The following is a 19,888-nucleotide window of genomic DNA, read 5'->3' as shown; positions in this document are numbered from 1 at the left end:
GGTGACTATTCCCACCCTCTTGGCTAACGTCACATGGTTGGCCAAGTCTTCCCCCGGTAGCATAGGGATGGGATAATTGTCATAGACTGCAAAAGTCCACATTCCTGACCAGCCCTTGTACTGGACATGCAACGTGGCTGTAGGCAAGGTTACAGACTGTGACACGAAGGGTTGAATTGTCACGGGAGCCTCCGGGTTGATGAGTTTGGGGTCTACTAGGGATTGGTGGATAGTTGACACTTGTGCCCCAGTGTCCCGCCAAGCGATAACCTTCTTTCCGCCCACTCTCAAGGTTTCCCTTCGCTCCGAGGGTATGAGAGAGGCATCTGGGCCTGGGGATCTTTGGTTTGAGTGTGGTGTAATGAACTGTAATCGGTTGGTGTTCTTGGGGCAGTGGGCCTTTATATGTCCCAGTTCATTACATTTAAAACATCGCCCTGTTAAGGTATCACCAGGGCGATGTTGGTTGGTGGAGACTGGTGTGGTGGGGTGAGAAGGCATCTGGGGTTTCCCTTGGAATGTGGGTGGGGCCTTGGGTTGTCCCCGGTGGTAAGGTTTTGTTTCGGGTTGCCCCTTCTGATATTCGCTCCAACTGCTACTAGTTTTTTTCTTTTCTGCCACCTCCACCCATTTGGCTCCAATCTCCTCCGCCTCGGTTACAGTTTTGGGCTTCCTATCTAGGATGTACCTTTCTATTTCCTCAGGAACACCCTCTAAAAACTGCTCCATTTTTACTAGGAAAACCAGATCTTCCAGAGATTTAACATTTGCTCCTGATACCCAGGCATCACAATTTTTGTCAATGTGGTAGGCATGTCGGGTAAATGACACGTCTGGTTTCCACCTTAGGGCTCTGAACCGCCGACGGGCATGCTCGGGTGTTAGCCCCATTCTGATTCTGGCCTTGTTTTAAAAAAGTTCATAACTGTTCATGTGTTCCTTAGGCATTTCAGCCGCCACCTCTGCTAAGGGTCCACTGAGCTGCGGCCTCAGCTCTACCATGTACTGGTCTGTAGTGATACTGTACCCAAGGCAGGCCCTTTCAAAATTTTCTAAGAAGGCCTCAGTATCATCACCTGCCTTGTAGGTGGGGAATTTTCTGGGATGGGAAGTGGTACCTGGAGAGGGGTTGCTAGGATTGGCTGGTATATCCGGCCTAGCCCTTGCTAATTCCAGTTCATGCTTCCTCTCTTTTTCCCTCTCCTCCATCTCTTTTTCTTTCAGCTCCATAGCTCTCTTGTGGGCCTCCTCTTTGGCTTTCTCTTCAGCTTCTTTCTCGAGTTTTTTTAATTGAAGCAGTCTCTGATTTTTTTTTTCATTTTCTTCTGCTTCTAGTCTGGCCAGTTCTAGTTTGTTAGCTACTTCTTTGGTAGTTATTTTCCTGTTTTCTTGTGCTGAGCCACACCCCTCTGCAGTTGACTGAAACTGGGATGCACTCAGCTCAGGCAACAGAGACTTTCTAACTAGCTATCCCCGAGATATAGAAAGAAAAAAAAAACAATTCAGCTTGTAAATTCTTTTTGCCAGCTGTTTGCTCACTGCTTGACTCCTTCTCTTAACAAAGACCCTTGTTAAAAAAACTTAACACCTCTGCTTTCAGACAAGGAGAGATAAGATATGCATCTATGTACAGTTCTGCTTTCCACGCAGCTAGAAAGGAGAAAAAAAAATCTTACTGGCTTTTGGTTTAAAATTATCCCACCACTCTGCCACCATGTCAAGGCTGCTTCCCCACTCTGAACTTTAAGGTACAAATGTGGGGGCCTGCATGAAAACTTCTAAGCTTAACTACCAGCTTAGTTCTGGTCTGCTGCCACCATTCCCAAATGTGCTAATTCCCTTCCCTGGGTAGCCTTGAGAGACTCTTCACCACTTCCCTGGTGAATACAGATCCAAACCCCTTGGATCTTAAAACAAGGAGAAATTAACCATCCCCCCTCCTACCTCCCACCAACTCCTGGTGGATCAAGATCCAACCCCCTTGGATCTAAAAACAAGGAAAAATCAATCAGGTTCTCAAAAAGAAGGCTTTTAATTAAAGAAAAAGGTAAAAATCATGTCTCTAAAATCAGGAGGGAAAATAACTTTACAGGGTAATCAAACTTAAAGAGCCCAGAGGAATCCCCTCTAGCCTTAGGTTCAAAGTTACAGCAAACAGAGATAAACACTAGCAAAAAGGTACATTTACAAGTTGAGAAAACAAAGATAAAAACTAACACGCCTTGCCTGGCTGTTTACTTACAAGTCTGAAATATGAGAGACTTGTTCAGAAAGATTTGGAGAGCCTGGATTGATGTCTGGTCCCTCTCAGTCCCAAGAGCAAACAACCCCCAAAACAAAGAGCACAAACAAAAGCCTTCCCCCCACCAAGATTTGAAAGTATCTTGTCCTCTTATTGGTCCTTTGGGTCAGATGTCAGCCAGGTTACCTGAGCTTCTTAACCCTTTACAGATAAAAGGATTTTGGAGTCTCTGGCCAGGAGGGATTTTATAGTACTGTACACAGGAGGGCTGTTACCCTTCCCTTTATAGTTATGACAGCCCCGTACAGTCCCTGGGGGGAACCCCCTTCAGTGTGACAGTCCTTCTCCAGCGTCCACTCTCTCATGGGGGCTAAGCCCCTCTGCCTTCTACTACACATAGGCTAACTCATTTGGGTATATGTGTTGCCTGCTTTAACCTGTAAATAATTCTCATTTCTTTTTCCCAGTTAATAAATCCTTAGTTAGTTTACTATAGGATTGGCTATAAGCACTGTCTTTGGTGTGAGATCGGAGGTACAAATTAACCTGGAGTAAGTGACGGATCTCTTGGGACTGGAAGCAACCTGAACGTTTTTGTCATTGTTGGTGCTTCAGTAGTTCATATTCATTACTGGATTGGTGAAATCTAATTATACATAAAGCTAAGATTTTGTCACGGGTATTTTTAGTAAGAGTCATGGACAGGTCATGGGTAATAAAGAAAAATTCACGGAAGCCCATGACCTGTCCTTGACTTTTACTAAAAATACCCATGACAAAATGGGGAGCTCAGCAGTCCTCCATGGCGGCCGGGAGCTCCAGGGTCCCCCAGCCACCATGGGCTGAAGTCACAGAAGTCACTGGAAAACACAAATTCCATGACCTCTGTGAAAAAAATTGTAGCTTTAATTATAGAACAACCAACCAAGTTTGGGGTTTATACCCTCCTTTTTGACAGCATGCCCTGAGGTTGGCACTCTCAGTTGTGAACCACTCCAGACAGTATGACACCTATGAAGCAGGGAGGTCCCAGAGTCTGGGCTTCAGCCTGAGCCCAAACTTGCCACAATGGACACGTACGAAGTAGAGCGGTCCCAGAGCCTGGGCTCCAGCCTGAGCCCAAACATGCTGTGACAGGTTCAATCACAGAAACCCCCTTGGGACTGTCACCTGATGTGCTGAGGCTACCTCTGAGCCCGTTTTCTCTCCCAGTTTGGGCCTTCAGAACCCTGCTTTGTTGAGCCAGATAAGCTAATCTGCTGCAATACAGACCCAGTGGCCTCTATTGGCTTCTTAACTTTTTCAGGCTGACTTTCCATCCTGAATTTCCCTGAGGTACAATTTGGAAAATACGGTTACTCACCGTTGTAACTGTTGTTCTTCGAGATGTGTTGCTCATATCCATTCCAATTATAGTGTGTGCGCGCGCCGCGTGCACGATCGTCAGAGAATTTTCTACCCTAGCAACACCGGCGGGTCGGCTGTGGAGCCCCCTAGAGTGGCGCCTTCATGGCGCTGGATATATACCCCAGCCGACCCGGCGCCCCCTCAGTTCCTTCTTGCCGGCTACTCCGACAGTGGGGACGGGGGGCGGGTTTGGAATGGATATGAGCAACACATCTCAAAGAACAACAGTTACAACGGTGAGTAACCGTCTTTTCTTCTTCGAGTGCTTGCTCATATCGATTCCAATTAGGTGACTCCCAAGCCCAACTTAGGTGGTGGGGTCGGAGTGAGACATTGCTGTGTGCAAAACTGCTGATCCAAATGCAGCATCGTCCCTGGACTGCTGCACTAGTGCATAGTGAGCTGTAAATGTGTGGACTGATGACCAAACTGCAGCTCTACAAATGTCCTGGATTGGAACTTGAGCCAGGAAAGCAGTCGAGGAAGCTTGGGCCCTCGTGGAATGAGCGGTGAGGTGTGGTGTCGAGACACCTGCCAGGTCATAGCAAGTCCGGATGCAAGACGTGATCCAGGAGGATAGGCGTTGTGAGGAGACCGATAAGCCTTTCATTCGGTCGGCCACCGCAACAAAGAGTTGCGTCGTCTTTCTAAAGTGTCTTGTGCGGTCAATATAGAAAGCCAGGGCCCTGCGTACATCCAGAGAATGCAAACGTTGATCCTGGCGAGTAGCATGTGGTTTAGGATGAAAGACCGGGAGAAATATATCCTGATTGATGTGAAACGGAGAAACCACCTTAGGAAGAAAGGCAGGATGTGGATGAAGCTGCACTTTATCCTTATGGAAAATTGTGTAAGGGGGCTCGGATGTAAGCGCCCTGAGTTCAGAAACGCGCCTTGCTGAGGTGATGGCTACGAGGAAGGCTGTCTTCCAGGATAGGTACAGAAGTGAACAGGTGGCCAGTGGCTCGAATGGAGGACCTGTGAGCTTGGAGAGAACCAGGTTGAGATCCCACGTCGGAACAGGTTGACGCTGTTGTGGGTACATCCGGTCCAAGCCCTTGAGGAACCTAACGACCATCGGGTTAGAGAATACCGAGGACGCGAGTTCCCCTGGGTGAAAAGCCGATATGGCGGCCAGGTGAACTCTAATTGAAGATATCGCCAAACCTTGCTGTTTTAGGGAGAGGAGATATTCCAATATGAGAGGAATAGGTGCCTGCAGCGGGGACATGGCTCGTTGTTCGCACCAACAGGAGAACCGCTTCCACTTGGCCAAGTACGTGGTCCGTGTTGAAGGCTTCCTACTGCTCAGCAGAATCTGTTGGACAGAGTGCGAGCATTGTTGCTCTGCCTAGGTGAACCATGGAGCAACCACGCCATGAGGTGGAGCGATTGCAGGTCGGGGTGACGCAGTCGGCCGTGGTCCTGAGAGATGAGATCTGGACATAATGGGAGCGGGATCGGTGTCTGAACCGAGAGCTCTAACAGTGTGGTGTACCAGTGTTGTCTCGGCCACGCTGGAGCGACCAGAATTACTTGTGCCTGGTCTCTGCGCAATTTGAGCAGCACCCTGTGGACCAGAGGAAATGGAGGGAAGGCATAAAACAGGTGGTCTTTCCAAGGGAGGAGAAACGCATCCGAGAGAGAGCCCGGAGCTCGTCCTTGTAGGGAACAGAACACGTGGCACTTTCTGTTGGCTCGAGATGCAAACAGGTCTACCTGGGGAAACCCCCACTTCTGGAAAACGGAATATATGATGTCCGGACGGATAGACCACTCGTGCGTCTGAAAGGACCTGCTGAGTCGGTCCGCTAAAGTGTTCTGGACTCCAGGGAGGAACGATGCCGTGAGATGGATTGAGTGGGCGATGCAGAAGTCCCATAGGCGAATCGCCTCTTGGCATAGAGTCGACGAACGTGCTCCTCCTTGCCTGTTGATGTAAAACATGGCCGTGGTGTTGTCGATGAGAACTAACACACAGCGGCCACGTAGGAGATTGAGAAATGCCTGGCACGCCAGGCGCACCGCCATCAGTTCCCGAACATTGATGTGCAGGGCTAGCTGGGGTGCAGTCCACAGGCCCTGGGTATGGTGTTCGTTGAGATGGGCACCCCAACCCAGCGATGATGCGTCTGTGACCAGGTGCAGAGAGGGTTGTGGGGCGTGAAATGGCATCCCCTCGCAAACCACATTGTGATCTAGCCACCAGGTGAGGGAGGTCAGGACCGAGTTCGGGACCGTGACCAGCATGTTCAGGCTGTCCCGATGTGGGCGGTATACCGATGACACCCAGGTCTGGAGTGGGCGAAGCCGAAGTCTGGCATGCCTGGTTACGTACGTGCAAGAAGCCATGTGACCCAGCAGGGCAAGGCATGACCTCACCGTGGTAGTTGGGAAGGCCCTGAGCCCTTGAATGAGGCACGTGATGGTATGAAAGCGATTGTCTGGTAGGACAGCTTATGCGCGTCCGGAGTCCAGGACTGCGCCGATAAATTCTATTCTCTGGGTAGGCTCTAGAGTGGATTTGTCCCTGTTGAGTAGGATGCCCAATTCGTTGAATGTGTGCACTATTATGTGGACGTGAGCTCGAACTTGCTCTTTGGTGCGACCGCGTACCAACCAGTCGTCTAGGTACGGGAACACCTGTATCCCTTGTCGACGAAGGTACGCTGCCACAACAGCCATACATTTCGTAAACACCCTTGGGGCCGAGGATAGGCCGAAGGGAAGGACTGCAAACTGATAGTGCACCTTGCTTACCACGAATCGCAGGAAGCGTCTGTGAGGTGGGTAAATCGCAATATGAAAGTATGCATCTTTCATGTCGAGGGCGGCGAACCAGTCTCCAGGATCGAGGGAAGGAATAATGGTCCCTAAAGAGACCATGCGGAACTTCAACTTTACTATAAATTTGTTGAGTCCGCGCAAGTCTAAGATGGGTCTCAGACCCCCTTTGGACTTGGGGATCAGAAAGTAACGGGAATAAAATCCCCTGCCCCTTAACTCTAATGGAACCTCCTCTATGGCCCCCATAGAAAGGAGCGTGGAAACCTCCTGTATAAGAAGTTGCTCGTGAGAAGGGTCCCTGAAGAGGGACGGGGAAGGGGGGTGGGAGGGAGGGAATGAAGAAAACTGGATAGCGTATCCCCTCTCCACCGTGCGAAGGACCCAACGGTCCGAGGTTATAAGGGACCAAGCACGGTGGAAGTGGGAGAGGCGATCCCGAAAGGAGGGGGCTGGATCCTGGGGGATGACTGGGGCGCCGTCCTCGACAGCACCTTCAAAAGTTCTGCCTGGGGCCTGAGGGTGGTCTTGGTGGCCCTTGGTTCTGACCGGGTTGAGGGCTGGTCCACCTTCTTCTACCACCTCGCCCCCGCCTCTGGGCAGAGTTGTGTCTCTGACGAGGTGGGGGGGGGGTAGAAGCGCTGAGGCTGAGGCCTAAATGGCCTGCGCTGAGGACCCGCAACGTGCATCCCCAGGGAGCGCATGATTGTTCTGGAGTCCTTGAGGCTCTGCAGGCGAGAGTCCGTCTTATCAGAGAACAACCCATGTCCTTCAAAGGGCAAATCCTGCAGGGTTTGTTGCAACTCAGGGGGCAAACCCGAAACTTGGAGCCAGGAGGTCCTTCGCATAGCGATACCTGACGCCAGGGTTCTCGCAGCCGAGTCCACTATATCTAATGAGGCCTGTAAGGAAGTCCGAGCCACCTTCTTACCTTCCTCGACTAAGGCCCCGAACTCTTCCCTGGAGTCTTGGGGAATCAATTCCTTGAACTTCCCCATAGAGTTCCAGGAATTAAAGCTATAACGGCTCAGGAGCGCTTGTTGGTTAGCCGCTCTGAGTTGTAACCCTCCGGCTGAATAAACTTTACGGCCAAACAAATCGAGGCGCTTAGCCTCCTTTGATTTGGGCGCTGCGGCCTGTTGACCGTGGCGCTCCCTTGCATTCACCGATGACACCACCAGTGAACACGGCTGTGGATGAGTATACAGGTACTCATAGTCCTTTGAGGGGACAAAGTACTTTCTCTCCACCCCTCTGGCTGTGGGTGGAATAGAGGCAGGAGTTTGCCATATCGTAGAAGCGTTAGCCTGGATCGTGCGGATCAGGGGCAACGCCACTCTGGATGGGGCATCCGCCGAGAGGATATTTACAATGGGGTCCTGCACCTCCACTATTTCCTCCGCCTGTAGTTCCATATTACGGGCCACCCTACGTAAGAGGTCCTGATGAGCCCGAAGATCTATCGGGGGTGGACCTGTGCACGACGTGCCCGCCACTGCCTCATCTGGAGAGGAAGATGCCTCGGGTGGTAAGGGATCCAAGGGAGGGTCCTGGTCTCCCTGTTCCTGGGACGGAGCATCACCTGCCCCTGGGTCCAGGACGTCAGGTGGTGCGGGCACGGAAGCCTCCATGCCCCCTGGAGGAGGGCGAGAGATGGTGGACTCTGGGGCCCTTCTGTCAGAGTGTCCCGAGCGAGAGGCTGAAGTTAGTGGAGCCCCTTGCGCTTGGTGGTACGCCCACGGGGTCCAGAATGACCAGTGAGAGGGGCCGTGAGCAGGGTCCTCTGCTAACTCCTGCCAGTGGCCCATATCTTGTTCCTCGGCTTGCCCCTGAGGGGGGTATGCTGATCTCGATGCATCCTCAGAGGAGCGAGACACCGATCTCGATGGCCATGGCGGTGCCGACTGCGCCGAGATGATCCCCGTGGGATACGGTGCCGCACGGTGCCGGTCTGGAGATGCTCTATCTCTGTGCGGTGCCGGCGATCGGTGCCGAGATGGCGATCGGTGCCGATGACCGCGCCGGTGCCGGGAGTCGGACCTGGACCTGGACAGCGACCTCGAGTAGGCCCGGTGCCGGGAGCGACCCCTCGACGTTGATCGTCGATCGTAACGGTGCCGAGAACTATGTCTCGATGTTGACCGGTACCGACGATCATAGCGGTGCCGGGACGTAGAACGGTGCCGCGACGATGATCTTAGCCGCGAGTACGACCGGTGCCGAGGTGATATCCGGCGCCGGGACTGCGAGCGGCGTGGGGACCTGCTTCGGGACCTGGAACGGTGCCGTGGTTCCAGTCCCTGCGATGGAGGGCGCATCAAGGCAGGCTTCCCCCTGGACTGGACCGGACGAGTCAACGGTGCCGACGGTGCCGGTGGTTGGGGCGGTGCCGGCTCCGTGAGAGCGATCAAGTCTCTCGCCGTCGCGAAGGTCTCTGGGGTCGACGGGAGGCACTGTATCACCGCCGGTCGCGGTGGTGATCCTGTCTGCACCGGACTCAACGGCTTCGGAGCCGGAGTCGACGGTGCCGGAGGCACCTGTTTTTGGTGCTCCACAGGCGGACGCGGCTCTACCCCCGGCGCCGGGGGAGCCGGCGTCTTCGGTACGGCAGTCCCCTGCGTCTTATGGGATTTTTTATGTCCCTGCGATGATGATCGGCGCCGAGGCACTTGCTGTGGGTGCGGTGCCGACGGGGTCCGGTGCCGTGGAGGCTTGTCTGACGCCACTCGCGGAGTCGGAATAGTCGGTGCCGCCGGGGCACTGCGCACCGAGGCGCTTGGTGCTGGGGCTTGACGCGCCGATGGAGCGTCCGGGCTAAGTGCCGCCTCCATAAGGAGTTGCCGAAGCCGAAAGTCCCGCTCCTTCTTGGTTCTCGGTCTGAAGGCCTTACAGATCTTACACTTATCTGTCTGATGGGACTCCCCCAGGCACTTCAGACACGAGTCGTGCGGGTCACTTGTTGGCATAGGCTTAGCGCAGGACGCGCACTGTTTGAAGCCGGGAGCCTTGGGCATGAGCCCGGCCACGCGCCGGGGGAAAAAGGGGGAGAACAACCCCCTTAATCCCCTTTAATTATACAACAACTATTAATAAAGTGATTTAAACAACTATCTAACTATATACAACTAGAACTATAACTATAACTATCAATAAACGGAATAAGCTAGGGAGAGTGGAGAACAGCTACGCCGCGCTCCACAGTTCCAACGACCGTCAGGGGCGGTAAGAAGGAACTGAGGGGGCGCCGGGTCGGCTGGGGTATATATCCAGCGCCATGAAGGCGCCACTCTAGGGGGCTCCACAGCCGACCCGCCGGTGTTGCTAGGGTAGAAAATTCTCCGACGATCGTGCACGCGGCGCGCGCACACACTCTAATTGGAATCGATATGAGCAAGCACTCGAAGAAGAACTGTGGGATCACTCTGCCCCCATAACTCTCCAGCCTGGATTGTCTCTCACAATGCTTTGCTACTGACAAGCAGCAAACCCCTACGAGCACTGTTATCACTCAGCCACCAGCATGCAGAGACACACCCAGCTAAGTTGCATAAATGCTCTCCAAGCCACTCATGAACTACACAGAGGGAGACATCAGCAAATCCACTCCAGCTCCCAGCCTTGCACCCCAGAAATCTTACACTGTTCAAGACCTTCCCTTGAACAATGCAAACTCATTAATTAGTTCACCACTTCATCAAAGTATAGCAGACATGCTATCTGAGCAGATTCCCCAAGCACTTTAGACAAACTCACTGGTTTAAAATGAAACATTAGAATAAGTTTATTAACTACAGAAAGATAGATTTTAAGTGGTAAGCATAAAAGGTCAAATATATTTATCTAAGAAAATAAAAAGTAAACATGGTTTCTAAATCCTAAACTTTCAGACTAAGCAAGATTTGAATCAAACAACTTTTCTCACCCCACTGGATGTTGCAGGTAGGTTACAGTTCTTAATACACATGCTGAATTTCCTTCTCAGCCTGGGACCAGTTTCCTCAGTTCAAAGTCTTTGTCGTCCCAGAACTCTTGTTGCCTTCAGAGTAGGTGGGGGAGGAAAGAGGTGGTCTCACGATGACACTGTCCCTTATTTTATACTCTCAATTCATATCCCAGGGAAGATACTGGCCCAGATGTGTCCTGATGGGCCTTGCTGAGTCACAGAGTTGAGCAGTCTCCATTGTATGGTGCTTGTGCAACTGAGTCAGAGTTGAGCAATCCTTGTTGTGTAGTGCTTGCACTACTGTCTCTCACAGAATTGTAAATCTCTTGTTTACAATTCCCCTGCTGGTCAATGGCTCGTGATGGTTGCTTAAGGCCCGTTTGAGTGTGGGTCATTTCCTTTGTTGCCACTGGAAAGCTAGCTATGGGCGTCTCCTGGACACACAACATATTTCAATTACAACCATATAGCAGAATATCATAATTCCATATACACTGATAATACATATATTATGACAGAACAATAAGTTTGATACCTTGCAAGGCATGCTTTGTATGCAATATCACAACCCCATACCGATGGTGAATATGGTGGTTACAGGGTTCTACTTTGAGGTACAGTGCATCACACCAGGCCCCTGCAGTGTCCAGCCCTCTCACTTACCAAAGTTTGTTGCTTCTTTAAAGAGACAATACATTGCAGCTCATTAATTTAAATGCTATTTGACAAATACTGTTATGTCAATCACAGCACTGAACTGGTTTATGGTAAACGTAAAACAAAACAAAAAGACACAGGATTAACTGATACCAAATATAAGGAATAACAATAGTAATTGTTACAAGCAAACAAAAGTAAAAATACACGTCTAAGACTGAACAATTGCAGCAAGTTACAACCTTTGCCTAAGCAGATTTCTCACCTAAACTCAGTTCCAAGGGACTTCAGCCCTCTTGGTTGAAGGATCCAATGTTCTGTGACTTCAAGAGCTCTGGAACCTTTAATCCCCAAGTGATGAATACTAAAGTAGCTTTCTGTTTAGATCTCCCAAAGTTCATTGACCCTGTTACAAGACAGGAAGGCTTCCTGCTGTTCTTCACTTCCTGTTGACTTCCTATTCCCCAGCTGATTCATATGTACATGGGGCTTCCATTGTTTTGATTCATAATGCTTAATATACATTGGAACAGTACTGTCCATGCTTGACCTATTCTTTACCTCGTCTCTACATTCATAACTTATCTTGCCCATTGGTATCTAGTTCATAGTAAATGATGCTGTGGGTGTTCTGCCTCTTTTCTTAGTTGGCTCAGGCATTCTGTCTTTTTAGCCTACTGACCTATTTACTTATCTATGTTGCACAAATGTTCTGTTTTCAGCCTAATGATCTGTTTACCTCCCTAATTTTATCTTCCAAGAAGTGATGCATCTCTCCATGTGTTAATTACTCCTGTCAGACCAGGCCTCAGCTACAGATAGCTGCCATCCCTCCATTCTGGGAGAAAACCTGTTTGTCCCTCTGTTTGGTCACAGACTTTAAAGCACAATATCAGTGAGTCTCCATAATTCCTCATGTAATGTTAATGCAGACATTTCACAATGATCTCACTCACCAGTGTGTCACAGGCTTTCATAAAAGTCCTTACTCAATATGATTTTATAATACAGTAATGTTGTATACAATTAGTTGATTCAATTGCGTATTCTTTGAGGTTCAGACACCCTGTTGATAGCCCAGTAACCCTTTGAAATGTATTCATTGAAAACAAGCCCAGACCAAGCTTCTCTTGACTGCTGGGATGTAGATGCGATAATGTCATCCCAGAGTTCGTTGATCCTGTTTCAAGAGGCAAGAAGACTTCCTGGGGGTCCATTCCCTCATCGAGATTGGTAAGTATTCATCTTTCCCTGCTTGCTCTCCTGATGGCTTTGTTTACGTTGCATGTAAATGTGCTTTTCTTTGGTTTTGGCCACACCCTTCCTAATTTACATTGGAGACACATCCAAGCAGGTGGAACCACAATCCTTTGTCTGGAACAAATATGGCTTAGGCACTGCTTGCCACACACATTTTAAGTACACATTTGTAGCACATATATCCATAGTCCTCTGTGGGCTTACTATACATACAGTAGAACCTCAGAGTTATAAACATCAGAGTTACAAACTGATCGGTCAACCATGCACCTCATTGGAACCCGAAGTATGCAATCGGGCAGCAGCAGAGACCAAAAAAAAAAAAAATCAAATACTGTACAGTACTGTGTTAGATGTAAACTATTAAAAAAATAAAGAGAAAGTTTAAATAAAAGATTTAAAGATTTGACACGGTAAGGAAACGGTTTACGTGCTTGTTTCATTTAAATTAAGATGGTTAAAAGCAGCATTTTTCTTCTGCATAGTAAAATTTCAGAGTGGTATTAGGTCAATGTTCAGTTGTAAACTTTTGAAAGAACAACCATAATGTTTTGTTCAGTGTTACGAACAACCTCCATTCCTGAGGTGTTAGTAACTCTGAGGTTCTATTGTACATTACACATTGATTTTCAGGACTACAAGTTTGTATGTGATACCTTACGTGACACCTTTTAGATATAGTTTATGACAATAGCGTGTTAGGTACAGTGAGTTTGTCAGGCCCGACGACAGAGTACTGAACCACCAATGGGCCTCTATATGTCTCAAACACAAGAAGAAATCTATAGTCAGCAGAGTTAAGGACAATAAGAAGAAATTTTTAAACGTATTAGGAACAAAATAGTCCTGACAATGATATTGGTCTATTATTAGATGGAAATGGTAGAATTACCAATAATAGTGTAGAAAAGGCAGAAGAGTTCAAAACATATTTCTGTTCTCTATTTGTGGAAAAAAACAGATGATATAGTCTCATCATGTGGTGATAATAACACTCTTTCCATTCCAGTAGTATCTCTGAAAGCTGTTAAACAGAAGCTACTAAAGTTAGACTTAAAAAAAAAAAAAAACAACAGGTCCAGATAATTTGCATCCAAGAGTTTTAAAAGAGCTGGCAGAGGAGCTTGCTGGACCATTAACGTTGATTTTCAATAAATCTTGGAGCACTGGGAAGTTCCAGAAGACTGGAAGAAAGCTAATGTTGTGCCAATTTTTTAAAAGGATAAAATGGATGACCTGCGTAATTATAGGCCTGTCGGTTTGATATCAATCCCAGGCAAAATAATGGAGCGGCTGATACAGGACTTAATTAATAAAGAATTAAAGGAGGGTAATGTAATTAATGTAAATCAACATGGGTTTATGGAAGATAGATCCTGTCAAACTAACGATATCTTTTATTGAAGAGATTACAAGTTTGGTTGATAAAGGTAACAGTGTTGATGTAACAGACTTCTGTAAGGCATTTGCCTCAGTACTGCACAACATTTGATTGAAAATAGAATGATATAAAATTAAAATGGCACACATTAAATGGATAAAAAAGCTGGCTAACTGATCAGTCTCAAAATGTAACTGTAAATGGGAAATCATCATTGGGCAGGCATGTTTCCAGTGGGGTACTGCCTGGGTCTGTTCTGGGCCCTACAATATTTAACATTTTTATCAATGACCTGGAAGAACACATAAAATCGTTACTGATAAAGTTTGCAGGTGACACAAAAACTAGGGAAGTGGTAAATAATAATCAAAATGACAGGGAACTGATTCAGAGCGATCTGGGTGCTTGGTTAACTGGGTGCAAGCAAACAATATGCCTTTTAGTACAGCTAAATGCAAATATATACATCTAGAAACAAAAAATGTAGGTCATACTTACAGGATAGGGGACTCTATCCTGGGAAGCAGTGACTCTGAAAAAGATTTCTGGGTCATGGTGGATAATCAGCTGAACATGTGCTCCCAGTGTGATCATAAAAATCATAGATTAGGTTGGAAGAGACCTCAGGAGGTCATCTAGTCCAACCCCCTGCTCAAAGCAGGACCAACTCCAGCTAAATCATCCCAGCCAGGGCTTGTCAAGCCGAGGCTTAAAAACCTCTAAGGATGGAGATTCCACCACCTCCCTAGGGAACCCCTTCCAGTGCTTCACCACCCTCCTACTGAAATAGTTTTTCCTAATATCCAACCTGGATCTCCCACACTGCAACTTGAGACCATTGCTCCTTGTTCTGTCATCTGCCACCAATGAGAACTGCCTAACTCCATCCTCTTTGGAATCCCACTTCAGGTAGTTGAAGGCTGCTTTCTTTTCTGCAGACTAAATAAGCCCAATTCCCCAGGCTCTCCTCATAAGTCATGTGCCCCAGCCCCCTGATAATTTTCGTTGCCCTCCGCTGGACTCTCTCTAATTTGTCCACATCCTTTCTGTAGTGGGGGGACCCAAAACTGGATGCAATACTCCAGATGTGGCCTCACCAATGCCGAATAGAGGGGAATAATCACTTCTCTCAATCTGCTGGCAATGCTCCTACTAATGCAGCCCAATATGCCATTAGCCTTCTTGGCAACAAGGGCACGCAGTTGACTCATATCCAGCTTCTCGTCCACTGTAATCCCCAGGTCCTTTTCTGCAGAACTGCCGCTTAGCCAGTCAGTCCCCAGCCTATAGCAGTGCATGGGATTCTTCCATCCTAAGTGCAGGACTCTGCACTTGTCCTTTTTGAACCTCATCAGATTTCTTTTGGCTCAATCCTCCAATTTGTCTAGGTCACTCTGGACCCTATCCCTACCCTCCAGCATATCTACCTCTCCCCCCAGCTTAGTGTCATCCGCAAACTTGCTGAGGGTGCAATCCATCCCATCATACAGATCATTCATGAAGATGTTGAACAAAACTGGCCCCTGAACCGACCCCAGGGGCACTCTGCTTGATACCGGCTGCCAACTAGACACCAAGCCGTTGATCACTACCCCTTGAGCCTGATGATCAAGCCAGCTTTCTAGCCACCTTATAGTCCATTCATCCAATCCATACTTCTTTAACTTGCTGGCAAGAATACTATGGGAGATCATCTCAAGGCCAAGCTGGTCTCACTCTCCACCTCAGGGTGGAGCTGAGCTCATCCCCCATCAGCTTTGCGTTGCAGAAACACAACTCAAGAAGACAAAGTTAGCAACACTTTAGAACACACAGGAGACAAGAAGATAGGAGCTAACTCCCTCTAATCACCCACATAAATCCTACCTTCTTCTGGGGAGGACACATTACACCCTGCCCTGGGTACTAACTTCCCCATCCTGCAAACAGTTATGTTCCGCTGCCCCCAGCACACATAGGTAGTCACAAACCTTTTCTTGGTAACCCTGTCCCACCCAGCACAGAAGAGACCTGTCTCCAGTCAGGAGGACTAGACTCAAAGCTCTAGGTGGACACTTATCTCAGAGATGCCAGCAACTGCTCTGCTCCCAGCTGGACCACTGTTTCCTGGAGCCATCTATCCCAAACAGGGTGGACTTACCTAGTCTCCATTTCTCAAGTCTCATCTCAGCTCTTCCTATGGCAGAACACAAACCGCAAAAGGAGAAGTTATGGCCAGAGACTGCAATGGCAGGAGCTCATGCATGTTTCTCTGAAGGGATCTCTCCGATACCCCCATCCACAGCACTCCCCCATCCAGTCAGCTGGATGTACCCATACTGTGAAAAACAGCACCTGAAACAGTCACTGCTCAAAGGAAACTATCACCCCCTCCCTTCATTTTATCCCCGAGCGGGCTGTCCCTGCCTAAGAGGCTCATGTTGTCAGAAGGAAACCAAGATCAAGTACAGAGAAGGAGAAAATGGTGACCAGTGACTCCAACCCACCAACATGTAAGAGGAGCCAAAAGAGGACTGAGCATCTCTGATTACAGGCAGGTCACTCTCCTGGGAACCAATCTTCCTCCAGGGAAGGTGCATGCCCTGTTTAACTGTTGGGCCTGAAAAGTCTGATAGTCATAATAATATGAAAACAATCCTGTTCTGCAGGGTAAATGAACTGTACATATAGCACTGACATGACCAGCTTCAGTTATCTTCCCAGATTAAAAAGGTTTAACCTTGTCTTAGAGAAATATACTTTATAGTTACACCATTTTTAGCCAAGCTTTTCAATTAAGAGACATATCTTAAGCCCCACATTGGCTGCCAGTTAAATATAGGATAATAGTTTGAAATTTATAAATACTAAAGAGCTTTGGTTATTGCTTGAGAACAAGTTCAGTTTGAAAGGTAGTATAAGCAATTTATTAATAATTTGGAGCTTCCCTGAAAGTTTTTATTATCCCAGGGAAGGAATAATCACCAGTAAAAACCAATGTCTTCATTTTAATTTCAAGTGTTACTTCACACATCATCATCTTAAGTCGGGAGGATTGTGGGTGACTGTTTATATATTTAGTACAGAACACGTGATTTTATGTACTTATGTAGCATTTGTATGCTTGGACATAGGGATCAGGCTACTGAAATAGCAACGCAAACAGGGTGAGGCAGTGAAATTACGGTACGTTCCCTAAAGCCTCTATATCACACACACACACACACACACACACACACACACACACACACCTACTAGCAAATAGAAGCCTCTCCAACACCTCACCAAGGATCTACAACCTATCCTGGAAGACGATCCCTTGCTCTCACAAACCTTGGCAGGCAGATCAGTCCTCGCCTACAGACAGCCCCCCAACCTCAGGCAAATACTCACCAGCAACCACACACCAGAAACACTAACCCAGGAACCATCCCCTGCAACAAACCCCATTGCCAACTCTGTCCACATATCCATCATTTGCCAGCAATGCCTCTCTGCCACATACATTGGCCAAACCGGACAGTCTGTATACAAAAGAATAAATGGACACAAAGCAGATGTGAAGAATTATAACATTAAAAAAAAAGTGGGAGAGCATTTTAACCTCCCTGGACACTCAATTTCAGACTTAAAAGTGGCCATTCTTCAACAAAAAAATCATCAAAAACAGACTTCAACGAGAAACTGCAGAACTGGAATTCATTTGCAAACTTGACACCATCAAATTAGCCCTGAATAAAGACTGGGAATGGCTGAGTCACTACAAGAAGTAATCTCCCATCAATAGTTGAGTATGAGCCATCCACCCTGATGGAATTGGCATTGTTACGAAAAAGTAATTTTTACTCTGTTGACATTCAGACCTTCTTGTCAACTGTTGGGAATGAGACACATCCACCCTGACTGAATCATTGACCCCCCACTTAGTAAGGCAACTCCCAGCTTTTCCTGTGCTGTATATTTATGCCTGTCTACTGTAATTTTCACTCCATACATCTGAAGAAGTGGGTCATAGCCCATGAAAGCTTATGCTCTAATAAATGTGTTAGTCTTTAAGGTGCCACAAGACTCCTCGTTGTTTTTACGAGCAAATAGGTATTGGAAAAAATCCTCTGCTTGTTTCCAGTCTGTGACATAGGTATGAGGACAGGAGTACTTGTGGCACCTTAGAGACTAACAAATTTATTAGAGCATAAGCTTTCGTGGGCTATGACCCACTTCTTCAGATGTATGGAGTGAAAATTACAGTAGGCAGGCATAGATATACAGCACAGGAAAAGCTGGGAGTTGCCTTACTAAGTGGGGGGCAGTAGCCCACGAAAGCTTATGCTCTAATAAATTTGTTAGTCTCTAAGGTGCCACAAGTACTCCTGTTCTTTTTGCGGATACAGACTAACAGGGCTGCTACTCTGAAACCTGTCAGTATGAGGACAGGCTCCCATGCTCGAATGTGTGAATGAACAGCGGGGCCAAGTGCTAACACGTGACCAATTCCCAGACACCCCTTCCCGGGCTATTTGTCTGGACGCAAGTAGAAGCATCAAATCCTAATGAACCTGCCCAGGAAAACCTGCGTGTGCTACAGCCCGTCTGCTCATGGGACGCCACAGGGCTCTGGCCCTTCGCTCAGCCGGCCCCAGCAGGGACTGGCCCTGCTCCTGTAGCTAGGGTTACCATATTTCAACAATCAAAAAAGAGGACGGGAGGAGCCCCGCCCTAGCCCCGCCCCTGTCCTAGCCCCGCCCCCGTCCTGTCCTAGCCCCGCCCCTGCCCCTTCCACTCCCTCCCACTTCCTGCCCCCTCAGAACCCCCAACCCTCCCCCCCACTCCTTGTCCCCTGACTGCCCCCCAGGACTCCACCCCCTCCCTAAGCCTCCCTGCCTCTTGTCCCCTGACTGCCTCCTCCTGAGACCTTCCCCACATCCTAACTGGCCCTCTAGGACCCTACCCCCTACCTGTCCCCTGACTGCCCCAACCCTTATCCACACCCCCACTACCTGACAGCCCCCCCCAGAACTCCTGACCCATCTAAACCCCTCTGCTCCCTGTCCCCTGACAGCCCCCTCCTGGGACCCCTGCTCCTAACTGCCCTCCAGAACCCCACCCCCTACCTAAGCCTCCCTGTTCCTTATCCCCTAACTGCCCCTTCCTAAGACCCCTCTCCCTAACTGCCCCCCAGGACCCTACCTCCTACCTGTACCCTGACTGCCCAAAACCTTATCCACCCTCCCCCAGAAAGCCCGCCCCGAACTCCCGACCCCCCCCCTGCTCCTTGTCCCCTGACTGCCCCCTCCTGGGACCCCTGCTCCTAACTGCCCCCCAGGACCCTACCCCCTACCTGTACCCTGACTGCCCAAAACCTTATCCACCCTCCCCCAGAAAGCCCGCCCCGAACTCCCGACCCCCCCCCCCCGCTCCTTGTCCCCTGACTGCCCCCTCCTGGGACCCCTGCTCCTAACTGCCCTCCAGAACCCCACCCCCTACCTAAGCCTCCCTGTGCCTTGTCCCCTAACTGCCCCCTCCTGAGACCCCCCACCTGTACTCTGCCCAAAACCTTACACCCCCAACCCCCAGACAGCCCCCCCCGAACTCCCTGACCCATCCAACCCTCCCCCCCGCTCCCTGTCTCGACTACCCCCCCCCCCCCAGAACCTCCCTGCCGCTTCTCTGGCCCCCGGCCCCCTTACTGTGCTGCAGAGCAGCGCGCTCGACAGCGGGGGAGGGCAGCAGGGTCGGAGCTCCAGACGGCGAACGGCCCGTGATCTGTGAGTGCAGGGCGGGGGAGGGAGGAGGGGTGTCAAGTTTCAGGAGGGAGGAGGGGGAAGTGCAAGCAGGGCTCTGGCTGTTGGAGTACCGGCTGCTCTGTAAGCCGCGCGCACGCTCTGCATGGGAGGGGGGAGGAGGGGAAGTCCGGACATTGACAAATTCCCCCCGACGCTATTTTTAACCTGAAAAAGCCGGACATGTCCGGGGGAATCCGGACGAATGGTAACCCTACTGTAGCAAACCCGGCCCGGTGCACGGAGCAGCGCCGCACGCCCAGCCCGAGGGTCCCTGGCTCTTGGGGAACGAGCAGAGCTCTCGGCGTCACACCAGGGGTCCGGTCCCGTCCCTGGGGGGCGCTGCGGGGTGGTTAGAGGGATACCCCGGGGAGAGGCTTGGGGGCGCCGGGCGCAGTTAGCAAAAAAACCCAATAACCGGAACCACCCCCTGAAATCAGCTGCAGGGCGAAGAC

At 49.4% G+C, this 19,888-nt stretch overlaps 1 protein-coding gene across 2 annotated transcripts; it reads right to left on the bottom strand.

Annotated features, from left to right (window-relative positions):
* Window positions 1–865: 865 nt before the first annotated feature.
* LOC122174133 (serine/arginine repetitive matrix protein 1-like) lies at window positions 866–19,851 on the bottom strand. 2 transcript variants are annotated; one of them, XM_065566587.1, is made up of 3 exons: window positions 19,341–19,851; window positions 14,173–14,206; window positions 866–10,810 (listed from the first exon to the last, which is right to left on the bottom strand). In XM_065566587.1, exon 3 carries the CDS (start codon window positions 9,445–9,447, stop codon window positions 7,009–7,011), a length of 2,439 nt encoding a protein of 812 aa, XP_065422659.1. In that variant the 5' UTR covers window positions 9,448–10,810; window positions 14,173–14,206; window positions 19,341–19,851; the 3' UTR covers window positions 866–7,008. The 2 variants fall into 2 exon arrangements, with proteins under 2 accessions (XP_065422659.1, XP_065422657.1); XM_065566585.1 differs by lacking the exon at window positions 19,341–19,851 and having other exon boundaries at window positions 11,299–19,247.
* Between the last annotated feature and the right edge of the window lie 37 nt (window positions 19,852–19,888).

This window comes from Chrysemys picta, chromosome 13 (assembly GCF_011386835.1).
Source record: "Chrysemys picta bellii isolate R12L10 chromosome 13, ASM1138683v2, whole genome shotgun sequence".
Taxonomy (NCBI): Eukaryota; Metazoa; Chordata; order Testudines; family Emydidae; genus Chrysemys; species Chrysemys picta.
This window is presented reverse-complemented; position numbering and strand designations above follow the sequence as displayed.